The following is a 21,586-nucleotide window of genomic DNA, read 5'->3' on the forward strand; positions in this document are numbered from 1 at the left end:
AAGACACTCTGCTAGCGTGCAACAGAAATGGCCGTGTGTTTCACAGATTTGTATTCAAAGCTGTGACCTTGAAAACCTGGAGATCTGTACACATAGCCAGCCCTGGAGACTTAGCACCAAGGACACAGCAAACCGATGACCGATGCCTGCTCTGCACCTGCTTGATGGAATATCCCAACACTCTTAACCTTGTTTAGACTAAGATAAAGCAAACATTAGGCACGCCTCCAGGCTTTAAAAAGAAAAAGAAGCAACCTAGCCTAGACATTAGTGGCAAAGTTCTATTACTTAGTCAGCATTAAAGCCTGAGGGAGGAAGCACAGTCAACAACTTACATGCAACTTCCAGGCAAGCTCTCTGGTTCCCTGCCACAGACATGCTACGCCGAACACCACAATTGTATCTGGAGCTCCGTTTTATTCCACTCCACCCAACCCAAGGGGTAAAATCAAGCACTATTGCTGCTGCATCAAACGGGCAAGCAAACGGCATCAGGTCAACCGATAGCTTCCTGAGCATCAGCTAGTTTATCTTTGGGAGGCTTCAAAGGGCAATTTCTAAGCTTTCTGCAGCCAAATCCAGTTAAAAATTTAGCAGACGCTTTATGCCCTCTGGGCGATTTCGCACCATTACACTTTGGAGGGCACGCGCACCTTGCACCAGCTAACATAAGAGATTTATTTCTCCCTGGATGTGCACATCTAGCAATGAACGGGGATCGTTGAGTTCCCGAAGCTGTGACAAGGGTAGGAAATCCACCGCGATCGAGAACACGGCGTAAAGGGCGAGCTAATCTCCTCTCCATGCTGCTGAGGAACTGTGCCTCCGAGCACACTCGCCAAAGCACTCGGCCCGACTTGCTTTTCAGAAGAACGACATGTGCCGGGACAGACGCGGCCAAGCAGGCGTGCGCCCAGGCTCCACTTTGGAAGCAGCGGCTGTGCGCCCACGAGATCCGTCCTTGCGCGTCGGAGCCGGAAAAAGGGCGCCCCCACCCCCAGACGCAGTTCAGAAATGAGCCCCTCGGGGAGAAGCGGGTAGCCCTGCGGACGACTCTTACCCCAGCCCCGGACGAAGGGCGCCCGCCTCGGCTTCTTTCTCTCCCCCCACCCCCGGGTGTTTACAACCTGTAGGTTCCCTCTGCAGGGAACTCGGCTCAACCAAACGCAAGCAGGAAGCACAAGCTGGAGCCCCGAGGCACCACCGCGCACGCTTACATGTTGCCCAGGGCTCGGCCACCTCGCCGCCGGCTCCAGCGCTTTCTCCGCCTCTCCCGCGGAAAACTCGCCGCCTTCCACCAGACTGCTCGCTCGCTCGCTCGTCCCGGCGAGACTTTTCTGCTCGGGCGCCTGCTGAGTATCCCCAGGTCCTAGCGCGCCCGGCGCTTGCTTTTATCCTCTGGCGCCCTTGGCGAACCCTTCTTCGATCTGAGGCTTTTATTTGAAAGCAGGACTCTGCTCTGGCACGTGTGAATCAGTAATCAAGGCAGTGCCCTTGAGCAGGTGCATAGTGCCTCCCCCACCCTAGGGCAGGGCATCCTAGGCGTTGATGACAGCTCTGTATTGCAGGCAGAAATGCAATAGGTGAAGCTTTCCTGTATCTCCTTATAGATAAATGTTGCCACACACTTTTAAAAATGGTTTCCCTTCCACGCAGAATAAACACAGCAGTTGTAGTTCGGTAACATCAGGATGACTAAAGGATCTCCACACCTGGAGTGGACGATATCAGGCTAGAGCTGGACCAAGGGCCTGTTTTAGTTGAAGCCAGCTCTGCACATTGGAACGCAGTGGCTTCAACAGAGACTCCGATGCTGAATGGGGAGCAGCATAGGTTGAGGCAGCCTGAATCAATGGAGCAGGAGAAACCCTAGCAGCAAAGTGTTAACAAAGTGCAGTCTCCTCTTGCCATCTCATGACCTTCATTTCCTGTTTGGGTGCAGATAGCTTGTAGCCTCTTGCCCTCTCTTACACTCTGGAAATCCTGATGCAGGAGGCCCTGCTTCTGAAGGGAAGAGGTGTGAGCACAATTGAATTTCAAAAGAGAGGTGCCAGAATCTCACCTGGAATCTCCTATATCCTTAATGCAAAAAACTAGGAGGGCTGCCAGCAGAGAAGGAAAGGTATAGGCCTGTTTGTTCATCCTTGGACCAATGGCAGCTCTCAAGGGTATCAGGCTCCAGTTCCTTCACCTCACCTGCTCCTTAATCTTTTACTGGAGATGTGAGGCACGGGGTGGGCTTGGTACCTTCTGCATGTGAAACATGTGCTTGAGCATTGAGCCAGGCTCCCTTTGTTTCCAAGGTTAATCAACACTATGGACAGCCATGTAGACTTGGTTCAGAGGCTTTACATTAGGGGTTATCAGTACAGTACCTGCCTTTTCTTGGCGTCCATCAGTTTCCCTCCACTTGCTGAAATTAGGCTTGAAAGAAGCATTCTGTTGTAGCCAAGGAAACAGGATGAGATGGGTGTGTGGTGCCTGCAAATTTGCCATCAGGCTCCAAATGTTTGGTGACTCCTAGCCTATATGCACCATCACTTGCTAAGCAGGCCCTGGGCCAAAATTAAACTGTAAGAACATAAGAAGCGGCTGCGGTGTTACTACATTTCCGCACCTCTAGTGGCACTGTCAGAATGCGCACACCTTTTGGATCAGTGTATTTGCGGAAATGGAATTAATGTAAAACACAAAGCATGACCACGTCAACTTCATTAGTGCTGTTAGGGATAACAGAAGAAGCCAACCAGCTTTTATGTTATAAAGAATTGCTGATAGCTCCGATAGTGGTGGCGTGTTTAGAATTTGCCAGGTGTTTGCGTTCTGCAGATGGATTAGCTGTTGACTCTTGGTATACTTATGTTTGGACAGTGGTGCTAACAGAGGAAAATGACACGTCAAATACATGCTAAGGGGAAATCAGACCCATTATCCCTCTATGCAGCTTGGCAACCATTCACCTCACACAGAAGCAGTGGGATGGCCAGATATGGAGACCACCTCAATCAAACAGAGGACTTTGGAAAGACTTAGTAGATTGAAGCCATTATGATTTGCCATGGTCTGTCCTTTTGCACAAACTTTCATACCCCTTTGATGCACCTTGTACTCTCTAAGTGGGACAACCACCAAGTTACTTGTCACTGTATTCGCTTGTTAAGATTTGGAAAATTAACAAAAAAATACTATTTTTGAAAGAAAGAAAGAAAGAAAGAAAGAAAGAAAGAAAGAAAGAAAGAAAGAAAGAAGTGCCTGCTGGATCAGGTCAATGGCCAATCCAGGCCAACATCCTGTTCTCACCCTAGCTAACCACATGCTGATGGGGAAACCTGCAAGGAGGACCAGAGTGCACCAGACCAGAGAGCATAGCTATTACGCTTAGTAGTTACTGAGAGCCTTATCCTCCATGAATTTGTCTAATCCTTTAAAAAGCCACCCCAAATCCCCAAAAGCAGCATGGATAGCAATACAATGGTAACAAGAGAGCTGGGAAGTTAGTATTCTATAAACCTAACACAAGCCACTGACTGGCCACACAATGATGACTCTGCAAAACTATACTATGGAACTAGGGTCCTGCCCATGATGATGCTGCAGCCACCACTCTAGAGTTCTCACCCATGACTAGAAGGAGCACTCCGGAGTCTCAAGAAAAGATCTGTCTTTGCTCTGGTAAACAGAAATGCTTTTTAACTAGTTAGACTAGCAGTGAATCCCAGACTTTATATATGTGATGCATCATGTGTGTTCTCTACTTCTAGACTGATGCATTCCTGGAGTGCACAACTCTGGGGGGCCAAACATGTGCCACATAAATGTGTAGTCCTGAGACTGCTTTTGCTACAACAGTCTCACACACCTAATCCCTCTGGAATTTTCCATGCAGGCATGTATAGCTTGCAGCCTATTGATGTTGTTTGAAACAGGCCGGCCCTATCATTAGGTAAGAGTGAGGTGGGTGCCTCAGGCAAGTGGTACTGGAGGACAGAGCCTGCCCTGCACCCTCTAAGCTGGCCTACTGCCACCAAGGGCAGTCAAGGACACGGACTCACTGCCAATGTTGAAATCAGTATTAAATTGCCAGGCTGGTTGGCTTAAATGGACAGATCTTGTCCCTCACCTCTTGCAACAAACTGCCTTTTGCTAACCCTGGCAAACTGGGTTTTCAAACATATATTTGAACCTCCTAGCTCCCATGCATGTCTCTCTCTCTCTTTCTCTCTCTCTCTCTCTCTCACACACACACACACACACACACACACAAGCCATGGTGTGATTCTGGAGAAAAATAATGAACAGGCAAAAAAATTAACTGCATCATTTCCCACTACTTCCCTGTTCTTAACCGCCCTCCTGTACAAAGCAGCTTTTCAACCCTTAAGAGGGTGTTCACTACAATTACTGTACATGCATCTTTCTGCAACATCTAGCGAGGCATAGGTGCTGTAAGTCAGAACTGCACCAGACCAGAATATAGCCAACAAAACTGCAGTGCAGACGTGTTCCATGTTTTTCATGCTGCACTCCTAGGTTCACAATTCTGCATATTCAGATTCATATATTGTCTCTCTCACTACTGTACTTCATCTTTTCAGATATAAGAAAACATTTCTGCCTGCAGATCTTAAGAGGCTGAACTGCCTTCATTAGATGGTTACAGATAATTAAAAGCCCCTGCCTTTTAGAGCGGAGCTGCTTCCAGCTCTCCAGGAAACCAGTGCCAATTTCAGCTTAAACAGCAGCTCTGATTGCCATTCCACACTTTGCTCTTATGAGTGGGCTGAACAAGTTGTCACTGACAGCATGAGACGATTAAACAGGTGCGGCCCACTGCTGGTTGCTTAAAGGCTTCCTCACATTTGATATTTACTATTATTATTATTATTAGTAGTAGTAGTAGTAGTAGTAGCAGTAGTAGTAGTAGTAGTAGTAGTAGTAGTATTTATACCCTGCCCATCTGGCTGGGTTTCCCCATCCACTCTGGGTGGCTCACAGCACATATCAGAATATACTAAAATGTCCAACATTAAAAACTTCCTAATACAGGGCTGCCTTCAGATGTCTTCTAAAAGTCAGATAGTTGTTTATTTCCTTGACATCTGATGGGAGGGCGTTCCACAGGGTGGGTGCCACTACGGAGAAGACCCTCTGCCTGGTTCCCTGTAACCTCACTTCTTGCAGTGAGGGAACCAACAGAAGACCCTCGGAGCTTGACCTCAGTATGATGTTTGATGTTTTATTGTGTTTTTAATATTCTGTTGGGAGCTTCCCACAGTGGCTGGGGTATAAATAATAAATTCCCTCACTTCCTCCCATTTGAGAACCCGCCACCATTAAAGGGACAAACCACCTGTTGTTTTCCAGATATCATTGGACTACCACTCCCATCGGCCCCAGCCAGCATTGCTCAATGGACAAGGAGTGCCAAGTGTGCTAAGGAGCCTTAGAGCAGGGTTATTCAGCAACAGGTTCACTGACAGACAGTTAAATAATAACTCCGTAAACTCTATTACACTTTGAAGGAAGGCACACAGACAGCCAACTGGTGTTTTAATGTGGTGTTAATGTCTCTTGAGGAGATGCAACTGACAATTGACAAGTCACATTTGCTGCTGCATTAGGCATCATCGTGCAGGAGAAAAGAAAGCAAACATTAAGGTTTCTTGTGCCCACGCGCACACACACACACACACACACACACAGTGGAGAACTCACCCTCTATTTCTGAACCATAAAAAGGGTAGGTACAGAAATTGTTCTTTTTGAGGTGCAAAAAAAAACACATACAAAAAACCTAGTTCCAAAAGCCTCCACAAACCTTAATCCATGCCCATTCTAAATTAATAATGTACCAATTTGCCCAAGAAATAATTTTTCTGCTCTGGGCTCTGCTCCAGACTTTAGGACTGATTCAGGTTTGCTGACTATCCAGAATAATCCTTGGCCTGGCCTCCGTGTGTGTGTGTATGTGTGTGTTTACATGTGCATTTTACAGCAGCTTGACCTGCAGAAATCAGGAGATTACACATTATCCCCTGCTAATATCTGTGAAGGCACCAGGTCAAGTTAAAAAAACAAAAGGCAACCCTATATGCCTGCGTAAATAACATAGTCAGGATAATTGGTACCGAGAAAGCGCTTCCTTTTTTGATCCCATCATGAGCCATGCAAACATTTGTTAGGAAGGAAGAGAAACAACATGAGTCTTCCACAAACCCCTGCCTTGAATACAAATACAGTATTAATATGTATGTGCCTGGGAATGTATTACCTGATTTCCTATACTAGCTTGTATGTCAAACAAAGGCTGTGCTCTGTGCTTGTAGAGAAAAAGCCCATGGTAGTTGGAATATACTACCCTGCAACAATATGAATGAGGTGGGGTGGTTTTTAACTTTAATTTTCTTTCTCCCTGAAGACCTTTGACCCTTTCAGCTGCTATTCCCTGGGGTTGCTGCCCCTATCAGGGTTGAGTTAAATGGCATAGAGGGCTGAGGGATAAGGGATTGTTTCACTGTGCAGAGCCTACCAGTCCCACCTCTCTCACCCGACCTCCTTGGGAAAAGAGAGAGAGCAAAGGTCAAGCAATGGTGGAGCATAACAGTGTGTCCTGGTAGCCATTGGGCCCAGTCCTGGGAAGGTTCAAGCGCTTGCATGCAGCCACAAATCCACTCCTGGGCCGAGGAGAATGAGCTGGCATCTCAGTCCTTCTTCCCAAAGAACTTTCTGAAGACAGATTTGTTCTTCTGGCGAGGCGAGGCGCCTTGGCTCCTCTCACCCAAGGTTTCTTGGGCGCCACCAGGAGAGGCGATGAAGGAATGGCAGCGAGGCCTGGGAGGAGTCGGTACCTGCTCTCCAATGTACAGAGTGACTGAGTAGCTGCTGCCAAGGCCCAAGGGTTCCTTGGACACCGACAAAGGTGTGATCTTCTGGTACGTAGCTGGAAAAAAGAATGGAGCGTAAAGGTTGCACAGCAGCACCATGAACTGAAAACAAGCAGCAGACCGTGCCAGAGGCTGGTTAACGGTCTGTGGTACACATGGTTGTTTTACTCCAGAGTATCACATTCATCCCATCTCTTAAGTAAAGAGAGGAGAAGAGAATTCAGGGCAGTGTTTGAACTGAGGCTTATTATGCTTCTGCCCCAAGACCTTTTCTGGTGCCAAGGCTCAGCCATGGAACATATGATGTAGTAGTAGTAGTAGTAGTAGTAGACGACTACCTTGTCTCTAAAGGTAAAGGTACCCCTGTCCGTTTGGGCCAGTCTTGCCAGACTCTAGGGTTGTGCACTCATCTCACTCTATAGGCCGGGAGCCAACGTTGTCCGCAGACACTACCGGGTCACGTGGCCAGTGTGACAAGCTGCATCTGGCGAGCCAGCGCAGCACACGGAACGCCGTTTACCTTCCCACTAGTAAGCGGTCCCTATTTATCTACTTGCACCCGGAGGTGCTTTCGAACTGCTAGGTTGGCAGGCGCTGGGACCGAACGACGGGAGCGCACCCCGCCGCAGGGATTCGAACCGCCGACCATGCAATCGGCAAGTCCTAGGCGCTGAGGTTTTACCCACAACGCCACCTGTGTGGGTAGTAGTAGTAGTAGTAAACGACTACCTTGTCTCTGGGTATGTTCAAAATATGCTTTTCCCTCACCAAGGAACGCCTACCTCCACCCACAACATATTTAGGTACAATGCACAGTTCTGGTCATTATCTTTCAAGCCCTAAATGGCTTGGGATGAAGACTCTATTGTCCATACAAAACTGTCCCATTTTCTACATGCTGTGGGAGAGGCCTTTCTTTGTGGTGTCTGTCCCCCCCCCCCCAAAGTACACTAGGTGGGACAAGAGAAAAGGGGCATTCCTGTTGTAACTCCCAGGATGTACAATTCCAAGGCCTGTAAGATTAAGTACACACCATCTCTGTTTACTTTCTGGCCGTTGCTTGCATACTTTATTGTTTCTGAAGGTCTGCATTTTATGCGATTCAGGCCCTCCATAAATTGTTTTTGGAAAATTGTAATATCGCTGTTTCTTCTTCTTTTAAAATGCGACTACTTTCACTTTGCGGGGGGGGGGGGGGGGGAAGGGATATGCTACATATATGTAGTGTCAGCACAGCCTACAAAGGTAACAAGCTTCAACTTCAGACATGTGCCATTGAGTCAAAAGCATGTTGCTGACACCTAATGGCGACATTAAGCAATGAACTTGTTCCTTTGAGAATAACCGTGCTTTGAATGAATGCAGCCAAGCACTGAAAATAGCATAATGATATCATGCTGGGTACACAACAGACTGGATTTAGTCAGAGAGATTTCAGCTGCATTTGAACAGAAGTCAGTTGGCAAAGGGCCAAACTGAGCAAATGCCGAACATGAGCAAATGAACAAACTCAGATTTCCCTGTACAAACAGGCAGAGGGGTAGAGGTAGCCTCAACCCTGACTAGTAACCCATTCTTCTTCAAGGTCATACAGTATGTACCTGAGGTAAAGGAATATGATCGCCTCTTGTTCGCCACTAGCCCATAGTCCTCTTCCTCAAAAATGTAAGGTTCCTGCGACCTTGTAGATGATGTAGGAGAGCACTGCTTCAGACTGTGATCTGTGGTATAAATGGCAGCAGATTTCTGGCTGTCTTCTAAGAGGAGAGAAAGGAAGAAATTAAGGATGTGACACAGAGGCAGACCTCCAGGGATTCATTATTATCTTTCTTTCTTTCTTTCTTTCTTTCTTTCTTTCTTTCTTTCTTTCTTTCTTATTTATTTATTTATTTGAACTTGCCACATTACACCAAAGTCTCAAGATGATTTAAAATAATGGACAAAAAAAATCAACAACAATAATTTACACATTTAAAAATTCAGCACAGTCATCAAAATCACAAGGGGTCACAATAAAATCAAGGAGCCCTTTTCCCCTGACTGTCTTAACCAGAACCAACATCAATAGCTAGAAATATTCCAGCAGCAACAGTGAGGTGCTGCTCTTCTTTGCCATGGCTTTTGAAACCTGAAAAATGTATTTTAGGACCCACTCTATGTTCGTGATGGTCATCTGTTTTTACTGTTTGTAATATTGTTTTTTAATAATTGTTGTAACCTGCCTGGGACTTCATAGTGAAGGGCTGGTAAGAAATCTAAAGAAAGAAAGAAAGAACAAGGAGAATTTCAAAGACCTGACAGAAGATAAAAGTCTGTGCCTGATACTGTAAATATCTTAACATAGTCACTAGGCAAGATTCTTTTGGGAGAGCATTACACAAGGGGGGAGGGCCACCACTGAGAAGGCCCTCTCTCTTGTTGCCACCATCCAAGTTCTGCCAACAGGGGCACTCTGAGGAGGGACTCGAAAGAGTATCTTAAGCTCTGACTGAGTAGGCTCATATGGAGAAAAGGTATTGGGGTCGATGCTACATAAGGATTTGTAAGTTAAGACCAACACTTTGAATTAGGCCCAGAAATATATCAGAAGCCAGTGCATGGAGCCAGACCTGCTGTAATGCGTTCAGATTGTCTGAACCCATTGGCAGTATGGCTGCTGAATTCTGCAGCAGTTGCAGTTTCTGGACCATCTAGAAAGGCAGCCTCATATATAATGCATGAAAGGAATCCACTTGGGAGGTTATGAGGCCACAGACCACTAAAGCTAGATAATTATTCATGTCAGGACATGGATAGCTGAAGCTGATAGAAATAATTCTGCACCACAAGGCTACATTTGCCCCCATAGACAGCAATGGACCCAAGAGTTGCTCTAATCCACAAACCACATCCTTCAGGTAAGTGCAACCCCCTCCCGAATTGGTTGCAGAATCATACGAGACTGCTCAGTCTGGAAGGCTACAGGTCCCTTATCCCTGCTTTAAAGAGAACCCTCAAGAAACTGTGAACAGCCCACACACACACCTGTCCGTGATTCTGCTGAATCCAATAGGTCATCCTGATTTTCGTAAGGCAGCTGCAGCCTGACACTTGATCTGGGTAAGAGTATGGCCTCTTGGCTCTTGGCTATGAGAGACTGATGAGGGCCAAGGAAGTGCGGAACTCCATGGCTAGGAATCACACTGGAAAAAAAATGGAAGCAGCAGAAAATAGAGAATTGGTCTCACATGCCTAGTTGCGCAGGGCTATGCCAAGCTAGAGTAAAATTTAGTTGCAGCAAAGGTAATACAAGCCACCATAATCACAGCCTGGGTTTAGAGTATCTGAATGGGAAATTTGATGTACCAGTGGTTTCTACGCAGCAGAGAAAATTCAGCAGATTGCACAATAATGGGATGTGAACATGTTGGGGGGTGGGGAGCACAAGGAAGTTGCTATCACTAATAAAGGCAGAAATTAGAGCAGAGCAGCAAGGGGCAAATGGGATCACTCCTAAACAGGATAACTAATGGCCTCAGCTCAAATTGCCCTACATGCACTTCTAAATCTTAAGCTGCCCTTAAAAAGGGAGAGAGAAGAAAAAGAGGAACACATACCAATTTGCGTTCCAAAATTTGAATTTTGGTTTGAATGCATACAAATCCCCAAACCTGTTTTTTTGTTTAATATGCTGAGTTTGACAAAATAGCACCATATGATTTATGAGAAGATCTACTTGCCACTGGACAGGAGTCCTCATTAGGACAAACATTATGAGAAGAACTTTTTTAAAAGCTAGCCCCTGCCCCCAGCAAACACATCTGGATCAAGCTTTGCTTATAGTAGTTACCTAACAGCAGAGGTCGTCTCTTGGGCAGTCTGGGAAGCTGACTGGAAAAAGTCCACTTCAGGTAAGCCTTTGAGGACAGAAAAGCAAACACAGAGAGATGGCTTTTGAAAATCAAGAGTGTTCTTCACCCAAACAAAGCTGAGGCATAGGTCTGTTCCACATACTTGCTGCCTTGCAATAGGGAGTTGTAGTCTCTCCGATAAGCAGACTTTTAAAAGCTACATATCATTCACCTGTTTTGCCACATGTCCACTTGTTTCTGGGGTGTACACCTAAAAAAATGCAATGTGTACAGTAGCCCATAGAACCTACGGGACAGACTTTTCTTCTTTACACAAAAGGAATGGAGCCCAGGAGCCAACTGTTATGCAGAAAACCTTGTAGCTAAACTGGAATCTGAGCTCCAGCCTCCCACATGCAAGTCCCAGCACTCGATGGGCCTTCTGTATGTCAAAGATGAATCCCCCTTCTGAACTCAGGTCTGACTCAATTACAGTGGGAAATGTGGGAGATATAAAGTCTGGCACAAATATAAAACCAGTTACCAAAAACATGACATGGCATTGCTGCTTCTCTCAGCAGTGAACTTGAGGGAAAACCGAGAGTGCCCATGTGGGCCTCTCGCTCATGTAGACCACCAGAGTAGTCTGCAGGAGGCCTCAAATTACCTCTTGTTCCTGAGTGGTAACCATATTTCCTTCCCTTAGACCTCCAATGCCCCCACGGTCTCTTCCTTATAATTACTTCAGTCTTACCTGAGTTCTGCTGCAATTTGGTAATCCATTCCTGCATGAGTGGCTCAGTAGGAGCTCTAAGGAGGTACTTGGAGCCATCCTTCAACCTGGGGTATGCAAGGAAATCAGCTGAAGGAATTTGATGGGATACAGATACAACAACCAGCACCAGCTTCAAATACCTAGCAATCTAGGAGCTAGAAGCAGGCACCCTCCACAAAGATTTCTATAATCACCATTTATGCTGTTCAGGGGCTGGCATTTCATCCATGTCCCCACAATGGAACCCCAGCATGTTCAAGTCTTTCTTTCCCAGATTGATCAATTGATATCTATCTATCTATCTATCTATCTATCTATCTATCTACCTACCTATCATCTATCTATCTTACCATCCTTCATCTGAGGATCATTGGGTCACTTACAATATAAAAACACAAACATACCTAACAACAAACAAAACAACACTCCCACCAGTTTAAAAGGAGAAGTGTGCATGCACACGAAAGCTCATACCAAGAACTAACTTAGTTGGTCTTTAAGGTGCTACTGGAAGGATTTTTTTATTTTGTTTTGACATATTGATTAATTAGTCAAAGGCCTGGGAGAAGAATGTTTTCACTTGGCACCTAAAGATTTGTAATGAAGGCTCCAGGCGAACCTCCCTGGGGAGAGCATCCCACAAATGGGGAGTCACCGTACAAAAGGCTCATTCCTGTGTTGCCACCCTCCAGACCTGTCATGGAGAGGGCACACAAAGAAGTGCCTCAGATGATGATTGCAGGATCCAGATCAATTCTTATGGGAAGATGCAGTCCCTGAGGTATTACGGTTCTGAGTTACCTTTATTTTCTTTTTAAAACCTGTAATAGTATTATTATTTAGCATTTATTACCTCTTCATAGAGCTTAATGTGCGCTGCCTATATTATCTTGTGAAGGAAAAGAAACAGAGGTTACTCACTGTAGTGTGAAACAGTTGTTCTTTTTGATATACTCTGTTTCTAGGGTGCAAACGGCTCCACGGAGGTTCAGTGGCAAGGCCACTACAGAACTCTGTTGTGCAAAAGAAGGCAAATGATAAAAGTCCCTGGAATCAGAAAGCCACTCTGAAGTGGGCTCCTACTAGCTACTTCACTCTTCTCTTGGGTGGGCCATTGTTACTCGGGACGGCCTGTGCTGGTACACTGAACTTTTAAATTTGTTGAGCTTTTCTTCTGCCAACGCTGCCTGATGGTTTTGAGATTTGCCACTTGGTTTTACTGTGATTTGTGGACAGTCTTCATTTTAGTTTTAGATGTAAGTTAGTCTTTACAAGAATTTCAAGTTCTATTTTGGCAGAGAATGCACTGAAGGTTTAGACAAAAATAAATGCAATCGGCAAAGTGTAGATGCTTGACAATCTATGCATGCCAAACATTCACAGGAGATGTCAGTTGGGGAAGGACTATACAGGATATGAAAATGCTGAAGGCAGTGCTTTTTCCTCCTGGGGAGATGCAGGGGTACGCATACCCCTAAACATTTTGTGAATCTAAGTTTGGCCTGATTGAGGGGCAGTATTTCATTATGAGTAAGAAAACCGTGCCCCTAAACATTTTTTAAAGAAAAAAAGCACTGGCTGGAGGTATATGAAAATGTGACACAGGGCTTAAAAAGGTAAAGGGACCCCTGACCATTAGGTCCAGTTGTGACCAACTCTGGGGTTGCGACGCTCATCTCGCTTTATTGGCTGAGGGAGCCGGCGTAGAGCTTCTGGGTCATGTGGCCAGCATGACTAAGCCGCTTCTGGCGAACCAGAGCAGCACACGGAAACGCCGTTTATCTTACCTATTTATCTACTTGCACTTTGACATGCTTTTGAACTGCTAGGTTAGCAGGAGCAGGGACCAAGCAACAGGAGCTCACCCCGTTGTGGGGATTTGAACCACCGACCTTCTAATTGGCAGGTCCTAGGCTCTGTGGTTTAACCCACAGCGCCACTTGCGTCCCTTGACACAGGCCTTACTCATACCCATTTCTTATCTCCATTTGTCTTTGGGCATCTCACTGCCTACCATTACCTTGAGGGTGTCTTTCTTGTCCTGGTAGAAACACAAAGTTTGTCTCATCAGTACTGTGTGGAATGTGTTCCAGGAACGACAATTTGCCTAGGAGAAGAGAAATGAAAAGATCAGATCTGAAGTAAGTGAAGAGTTAAGGTTGGTTCACAAGGTGACCTGTTCACATGGTTTCATGTGCATGAAGCCCCTATCTGCCTGTGCTTGCCTCCAGAGTAAGGCCCCTCCCTTCCCCTGGAGGCAAAATAGGCAACCATTGCCTGAGAGACCCTGCTAGCTCTTCAAAGCATGGGAACATGAACTTCAGTGCAAAGTAAAAATGAACATCACCTTCAGATATATGGCCAGCTTACTCTGGACCTTATGTTTCCACCTCCTGTCTGCAGCAGCTACAGTTGGCAGTACAGTATAAGAATAAAATCCACAAGTTTTCCGTCATTTGGAAAGGCCCTTTGCCTTCTGCACCACCCACATTGTGCTGGTTTAAGCCAGGCCAGTAATCCAGATCCTTATATCCACACCCCATCACAGGTGACATTTGCCCAGTGGGTGGGACTATCCACCTGTCAATCACTTGATGACACAATAGCGTCAAGTGGCCTGTATTTCTCTGTGTGGTTTGAAATCAAATTGTGCAGACAAAATCTGCAAAGGGGCAACTAGCTGCCTTTCATCTAAGCTTTGCCTTTACCTGCTCCACACCCGACTTCAGGTGTAGAGCAGGTGGGCATGGCTTCATGAAACAGCCTTGTAGGCCCACAGACTGGAGGTTTCCCCACCCCTGGGTTTAGACATAACCATGGCTTGGTATTATGTGAATAAGCAGCAAGGAGCCTCAGTTTCGTGAGTTCAGCCACCAAGTCTTGTGCAGATCCTGGCTTGGACCAAACCATAGCTAGTTTGTCACACAGCAAACTGTTATTTATGCTTCCCCTGAAAATCAGGATCAAATCTTGGTTTGCTGTTATGCCTGAACCACCTGTGTGTTTCTTTTTTTATTATTTTTATTAACCGACCAATCACATCAAATCAAACCAAATTACATAAATTCCAAATTACACAGCCGAATTTTAAATTTTTGTTGGGGGTACCCATATTTCAAGTTCCGAAGGGGATCCAATCAACTTCTTGCTTCTTGCTGCTATTTTAACGTCCACAAATCTAACCTTATGATGTTCCCAGTACTATCCCAGTCCTTTCTTATTGTTTTTCCACATCTCTTGTTGTTATTTTCATATATTTTTCCTTTCTCTTTGTGACCTCTGATAGTCTCCACAAGCTGGTTAGAACAGTTTGTAACCCTGCGTGGATATATATATATTTTTATCCAGTAGCCATATCCAGACGTTTTCCATATAACATCACTTCCATACATCAAAACAGTCTTAGCGTCATTAATCTTCACCAATCTGCCTCCTTTCTCAAAACCTCTGAGGAGATTCACCAGGAATGCAGTCTGAAAACAAGTCCGTTCCTCCTCCTGGCTATAAATCCTTTAGCAAGATGGTGACTCCGAATTAATTGCTGCGCCATTCCAAAAGCTCTTATTGCTTCTCGATCTCCATAAAGCATACTTTTGGTTAAAGTTTATCTCCACACAGACCTTAATCATCCTGCTTGGGTCAGTTCAACCGACGATTCTAATGAGGAGGGGTTCTTGTAAATCACATAGAAGCAAAGTAAAAAAGGTTCCCCCCCCCAATCAGTCCCTTTGTCAACATACCCAGCCTTTGGTGTATCCTCATCATAAAATATTCCTGTTTCTCCAACTCGTCGTCTTCTTTCACAGAGGTCACTTAAATTAGCAGACTTCACTCCCCTTCTTCACTTGAAATATGTGCATTTGCTTCTTTTGTAATTAATTATTCCAAATTGCTGCAGCTAGTGCGCGATCAGAGACAGTGTCCAGGAGAGCCGAGGTCCACACGGGGGCATTCTGCCTAGTGCTCTCACCCCCTTCTTTCGAATTAGGGGGTGATTTATGGGCACAGCAGGCAAGGGCAGTGTTCCCCATTTCCTTGGGGCAACAAGGGAGGCTGCCTACTCCCATAACAACCTCTTAATTACCCCGTGTGGGTCGGAGAGATGGTATTGTCAGCCATCTTCCAATGCGCCCCTAGTGGCCCCCCTACCACCTGTGTGTTTCTGTGTGTGTTGATATAAGTCAGAGCTTTCCAAATTGTGTGTTGTGACACGTTGGTGTGTCAGCTGCAGTGTGTAGATGTGTCACGCGAATGCTCCCTGCGCTGCTCCTGGGGCTGGAAAGGGGTTAGTTCAACCTCTGACTTGCTGGTAAAACTGAATTACTGTGTCACAAAACGATGTATGTCTAAAAAGTGTGTCATCAACATGAAAAGTTTGGAAAGCTCTGCTGTACGGGGCTAGGCTCTGTTGAAGTGTTACTGGACCACCAATGAAGTTGTTTCTTGGTGGCAAGTCACTGGCATCCATATTCACACCCCCCCCCTCACATAATGCCACACAGCTCTGACAGTACCTTCTTGCCTCCTGCCTGCAACAGATGCTTTCTCTCCAAAGCTCCTTCCATCATCTGAAGCTCTAGTTTACTGGGAAGATTCTAGAAAGAGGCAGGCGACAATGAATGAAGCAACCACAATGAAAGCAGCAGTGTTTCAAATACGAAGGCATTTTAACACCACATTCCCCAAAATAGAGCAAAAAAGGAAGAAGTGTGCTTTGAGCGGTCACTGATTCATGGAAAAGACATACATTGTATGGCTCATGCTAGGAAAGTGTTTGGGGATCTCTCTCTCTCCCCCCCCCCCAGACAAATCAGGAACAGTACTGATGTAAACATCTCAAGGGTAAGCATCTCATTAGCTGGATCTGTATCTCCTTTATAAGAAAATACTCCACATATACGGAGTTGCTGGTTCCTGATAGGAAAAAAATACACATTTTAATAATTGTGCAATGAGAAACTGCTTAAGTACACATTGCAGATCAATGCCAGCAGTATCCAGGGGCTTGAGGAAAAGAACAGTAAACACCTGGTTTCCAGGCATACAATCCCCACCCCTGCCCCATAGAAACCAATGGTTCTGACCTTGCCAGTACTTCTGCCCTCCGCCTGAAGCTTCTGCTGGGCCCCTGGGCAGGTACTCTGCAGTGACCTCACAGCTGCAGCTACTGCCCCTTCTGAGGGCTCCTGGCCAGAAGGCATGGGTGCCCGGCACCGACTCGGACTGTCACAACTAGTCCCTCTTTCTCCTTCAGACCTCTGAAGCAGCTGGGCAGAGGTAGGGAGTTTGAACTTAGCCACCAACAAATTGTCTGCCGCTGCCAGGAGGAGTCTTGCACCAGAGCTGTCTGGACTTTGCATCTTATCCACCTTTCCAGCAGGGCTGTTGTGGATTCCCGAGCTTTTCTTGTGCTTCTCCACATTGCTCCATATGGCCTGCAGCTCCTCTTCCTCCTCTTCAAACAACTCGTGGGCAGGGTGACAAGCCTCCAGCAACTTTGGCCCTTTAGTCGTGCTTCCTCCAGGAGCCGGGACAAGAGGGTCCAGCCCTGAGGGTGTTGGGGTGCCTAGTTCACATTCAAATACAGACAGCTTGGCAGGAGATTTGACCCCCAGGTGGAGGAACGAAGGAGAGGTTCTCATGCAGCTTCCCTTCTCTTCTGCCCCATTCACAGCAGGGTTCTTAGCTCTGGCTATGCTGGAAACTGCATCGGAGCTGCCCGTGTGCTTAGCAGATGAGGGCTTCAGCTTCACCCGAGATGCTTCTCTGGCTTTGTGGTCAGCCGGACCCTTTACCTGCGCCTGCTTGGAGCTGCCAGTTGTACCCAGTGAGGTAGCTAGTCTGTCCCACTCTATACCTATCTGCTCATGCAGGACACTAATGCGGGATAGCCGGTTCTGCTTGAAATCCAGGAAGTCGTCACTGGGACTGCTCTGGCTATTTGGACTCTGCCTGTCTTCTCCCCTAAGAGCAACAAAGCAGGCCTTCTGCCTGCTGTAGCTTGGGTTGATGCTCACCTCTTCAAACCATGTGCCTCCCTTACCCTGGGGAAGCTTGTCACGAGCATCTTCAGGCCTGAGGGGCCTCTGGTGCATGGCTGACTGCCCTCCGAGCACCCTCTTTTGCAGGCTACTACCAACCTCCTGCACTTTTGCCCCAGCTGGGCTGCTCCGAGCTCCCTGGCAGACCTGGCTTATTCCTTTCCTTCCTGATGCTCCCTCTTTTGCTACTCTGATGGTATCATGGATATTCCTTAGGACTGTGGGATCCTTGGGGAGCTCCAGGCTCAGGACAGAACCGAGAGAAAGATGCTGGCATGTGTTGCTCATCCGCTTTGCCAGTGACAGGGGGCTGTTGAGACCTCTGCTCTCTCTTGGGAACACGTGACATCCAGATACTTCCCTAACTGAGTCACATTCAGCGTCAATAGCCCGTGCCAATGGGTTCTTTACATAGTCTGTCAACTCTCTGCAGGGTGCTGGGCACTCTGCCTGCAAGGCATGTGCCCTCCTGTTACCCTTTGGGGGCCAGGTGCTACTAGTACTGCTCCTCTCCCCTTGCCCTGCCTGCAGGTCGCTTGGTTCGGTTCCCATGATCCCTTGCAAGGTAAGGAGCTGGGCATCTTCTGCCTCCACTCTGCCTTTTCTCTTCAGGCTCCTTAAGAAGCAGCTGGAGCTGATCTTGGGCAAGGTGTGGAAGGCTGAGGTGCCCCACCCAGGACTGGGAAATGGGGAAGAGTGAGCTCCGGGAGGCGTTTGCTTAGCAGGCTGCAGAATAGTAGAGCTTGCACAAACCATGCCAGGATCTCTGTCTCCCTCTTTCTCCTTCACGTGCAAATAGGTGCTCACCTGCAGAAAGAGGGAAGACCCAATGAGGAGCACTCTTCAAATTGCACAACGTCACTGGAGCCTAAACCTACCTATTTTGGATGGCACAGCAGCAAACTGACATGCACTAGCACATGCTCCTTTCAACTCAGCGAGTATACATGCATGCATGTTCATTAATCGTAGCAGACACTAAGGTAGACTGCCCACAACGGGTTCCAGGATGTTAGGATCACTTTAGTTCAATCCTAGGGAGTGGCAACAAAACTTCTGGCTTACCATGGTTCCAAGCTTACTACTGGAGATGACCCAACTCTGCTGGGCTTTCCAGAAGGGGCACACTGCCAACTTGCAAGGCTGCTAGATGCACCCCACTCTACTTCAGGATAGATGATGCAGCCTGAAAAGAGGCTACAGAACTCAATATGAAATATTGCAGTAGAAACTGAAGAGGCCAGCATGATTGGGGGGGGCGGGGCGGGTACCACGATAGCAGCTATGGGCTGTGCTACAGTTGAGGCCAGCTCAGGGCCAAATGAAATGTGAATGAAGAATCTTACACTGTATGGTTTCAGACTGCGTGTGGTGCAGATTGCATGTATGAATGCTCCTTGTAAAAAACAAAGAAACCTTTCCTCTACATAGAAAGCTATCACAGCAGGAAGAGAACTGGGCTTAAATAAACCCTTAGGCAGGGACTCAGCCAATACATAGAACACATGCTTGCAGAATGCATGTAGAAGATTCTGGGTTCCTTTTGCAGCCTCTTCAGAAAAATCTGAGAAAACTCCAGTCTGAAATCTGGAATAGCCACTGCCTTTCAGAGCAGACAATCCTGAAATTGAAAGATTAGTGATCTGACTGTATAAGGCCCCTATAAGATCTGGGTCTATAAAGTATAATGCTTTAAGTTTGTATGAGCTCCTTGATAGATAGATAGATAGATAGATTCTTTATTGTCATTACACAAGTGCAACATTGCACAGTGCAACGAAATTGGATGTCATCCCTTAAAAAAAAAAAAAAAAAAAAAAAAAAAACAACAAAAGCAAAACAGCAACAACAACCAAACAAACCACATTCCAGCCACACCCACACCCACACCCATCAAACTCCCAGGTCACACTATCGAGTTACAGCATTCAAAAAGGCCACAGCTCTTGGATAGAAACTATTTTTCAGTCTATTTGTCCTTGACTTGATGTTTCTATATCTCCTGCCAGAAGGCAGTAGTGCAAACAGACTGTATCCCGGGTGAGATGCATCCTGCAGGATGTTGTTTGCTTTCCTAAGACAACGGGAACCGTACAGTTCTTCCAAAGATGGGAGAGGATGACCAATAATCCTTTGGGCTGTGGTTATGACCTTCTGGAGCACCTTCTTCTCCCTAGCTGTACAACTGGAGAACCAAGCACAAATACAGTATGTGAGAATGCTCTCTATGGAGCCTCGGTAGAAGGACACCAGCAGTTTCTCACTCAGATTGTTCTTCTTTAAAAGTCTGAGGAAATAAATTCTCTGCTGAGCCTTCTTCACCAGAGCAGTGGTATTTGCGCTCCAAGTCATGCCCTGATCGATAGTCACTCCCAAAAACCTGAATTCCGCCACCCTCTCCACCCGTTCCCCGTTGATATACAAGGGCTGAATGACCGCCTTTTTTGTCCTGTAATCCATCACCAATTCCTTGGTCTTAGCTGTATTAAGAGCCAGATTGTTCTCTCCACACCAAACACAGAGCCGCTCCACCTCGTCCCGATACGCGGACTCATCCCCTCCTGAAATGAGCCCCACCACCGTAGTGTCATCAGCAAACTTGATGATTTTGTTGCTGGAATAGATGGCTGTACAGTCATACGTATAGAGAGTAAAGAGCAGGGGATGATGTACCAGGGGTATCAGCTCTCAGTATAACAGGAATCCCCTTCCTGCAACAGCTGCAGGAGATGTCAGAAGTTTAATTCAGGAATTATTACTGTACATCGTAGAGGCTGGTGTTCCTTTCCCTTCATGACTGGCAGCTGACTTTCTAAATGAATACACTTTACAGTCCTGAAATCCTCCTCTCCAGTTCACAAGTTGTTGGAGCTACTGTAGCTTCTATGCTCAGGCACCTCGCCAGAAACTAGTTTTGGACAGCATGGCTCAGCCTTTCAATTATAGCAGCTACCCATCTGCTTCAATCCCTAATTATCTTCTCACCGTGCCCTTTTAATCACAATTGCTAATGTGTGAGTGATTACGAAGATTTGCTTGCTAGCAAATAGGTGTATTCCTCTTCTCAGTTCACCTCATCCCCAAATCACCACAAGACTCTGAATTCTTGTTCATGGGACAACCCAAAGTGAGTGTGTCTTGTCATGTGGGTCATTTCCTCACAGCAAACTAGTTTGGCCTGCCTTCAGCCCGTATCAAGAAGCAGTGCACTTCAGGCTCGTTTCCAGTTTGCTCTAGCAAATCTGGTAGCTCTTCTGCTGTGGGATATGAATTATTGTGCTGAGGAAGACATCTCCATATTCCACTGTGCTGGCTGCACATTTAAGCTCTGGTTTGTTTGTTTGTTTGTTTGTTTGTTTGGATGGTCCTGTGCCTCTAAGAATATTCCAGAAGGGAGGATTCCTGGCAATAATATGATATGACAAGTTGTGCCAGCTGAAATTCTCTTAAAAGTTACAGAATCCACATTTTGTGCTGCACATGGCAACCCTGTGCTTTAACCAGAAGAAGTCACAAAATATTTGAAGGTGTTTCTCCTAAGGGGGCATCTGCTCAGGAGTACAGGTGCAAGCACAGAATGCATATCTAACTTATTCACCATAGTCTTGGAAAGGAGAGACACAGCGTCTGTGTGACCTCTTAACATTTTGGAGATGCCATTTAAATGATATAGGAGAAGGGAACAAAGCTGTTGAGACTCCAACTTGCGAAGTCCCAAGCCTGTTAGCCAGACCAATGGTCAAGGACAACAGCCAAGTCACATCTGAAGCGTTTCCCTCTCCTAATTTAGGAGCTGCCTTTTGAAGGAGGCTATTGGATGGGTTAGTCAAGGTTTCCTTGCACCATGCAATCACTCTCAGTCTGACATGCTTCATCGTCCATTCTCTCTCCCCCACTGCTCCATGTTACCTCTTCTGCATGCTGGCGGGGTGGCCTTTTCTTTCTCTTTAAACTACCCAAAGTACTTCCTAAAAGCCCCTGGCAACGTTTCCAGAAAGCTTTACAGGCTGAGGATTTAGTTTCAGAGAGCTGGATTTTTAGGAAAGAGAGAGACAA

The 21,586-nt window shown here is 46.4% G+C and overlaps 2 protein-coding genes across 2 annotated transcripts in view; both read right to left on the reverse strand.

Annotated features, from left to right (window-relative positions):
- SLC29A1 (solute carrier family 29 member 1 (Augustine blood group)) overlaps positions 1-1,372 on the reverse strand; it is an 83,990-nt gene extending 82,618 nt beyond the window's left edge. The window contains exon 1 of the mRNA XM_079969303.1: positions 1,218-1,372. The gene's annotated coding sequence lies outside the window, so the exon portion shown is untranslated. The remainder of the gene's footprint in view (positions 1-1,217) is intronic.
- LOC307212137 (uncharacterized protein) overlaps positions 1-21,586 on the reverse strand; it is a 69,522-nt gene that overhangs the window by 15,916 nt on the left and 32,020 nt on the right. Inside the window, exons 23-32 of the mRNA XM_079969147.1 lie at positions 21,440-21,559; positions 16,574-18,337; positions 16,004-16,084; positions 13,510-13,596; positions 12,411-12,502; positions 11,469-11,554; positions 10,714-10,780; positions 9,909-10,066; positions 8,486-8,641; positions 1,713-6,940 (exon numbers count right to left, since the gene is read on the reverse strand). Coding sequence (XP_079825273.1) covers positions 6,702-6,940; positions 8,486-8,641; positions 9,909-10,066; positions 10,714-10,780; positions 11,469-11,554; positions 12,411-12,502; positions 13,510-13,596; positions 16,004-16,084; positions 16,574-18,337; positions 21,440-21,559 — 2,850 coding nt within the window. The 3' untranslated portion in view covers positions 1,713-6,701. The remainder of the gene's footprint in view (positions 1-1,712; positions 6,941-8,485; positions 8,642-9,908; positions 10,067-10,713; positions 10,781-11,468; positions 11,555-12,410; positions 12,503-13,509; positions 13,597-16,003; positions 16,085-16,573; positions 18,338-21,439; positions 21,560-21,586) is intronic.

Source organism: Podarcis cretensis (assembly GCF_951804945.1).
Source record: "Podarcis cretensis genome assembly, chromosome: 3".
In the NCBI taxonomy this organism is placed as follows: Eukaryota; Metazoa; Chordata; class Lepidosauria; order Squamata; family Lacertidae; genus Podarcis; species Podarcis cretensis.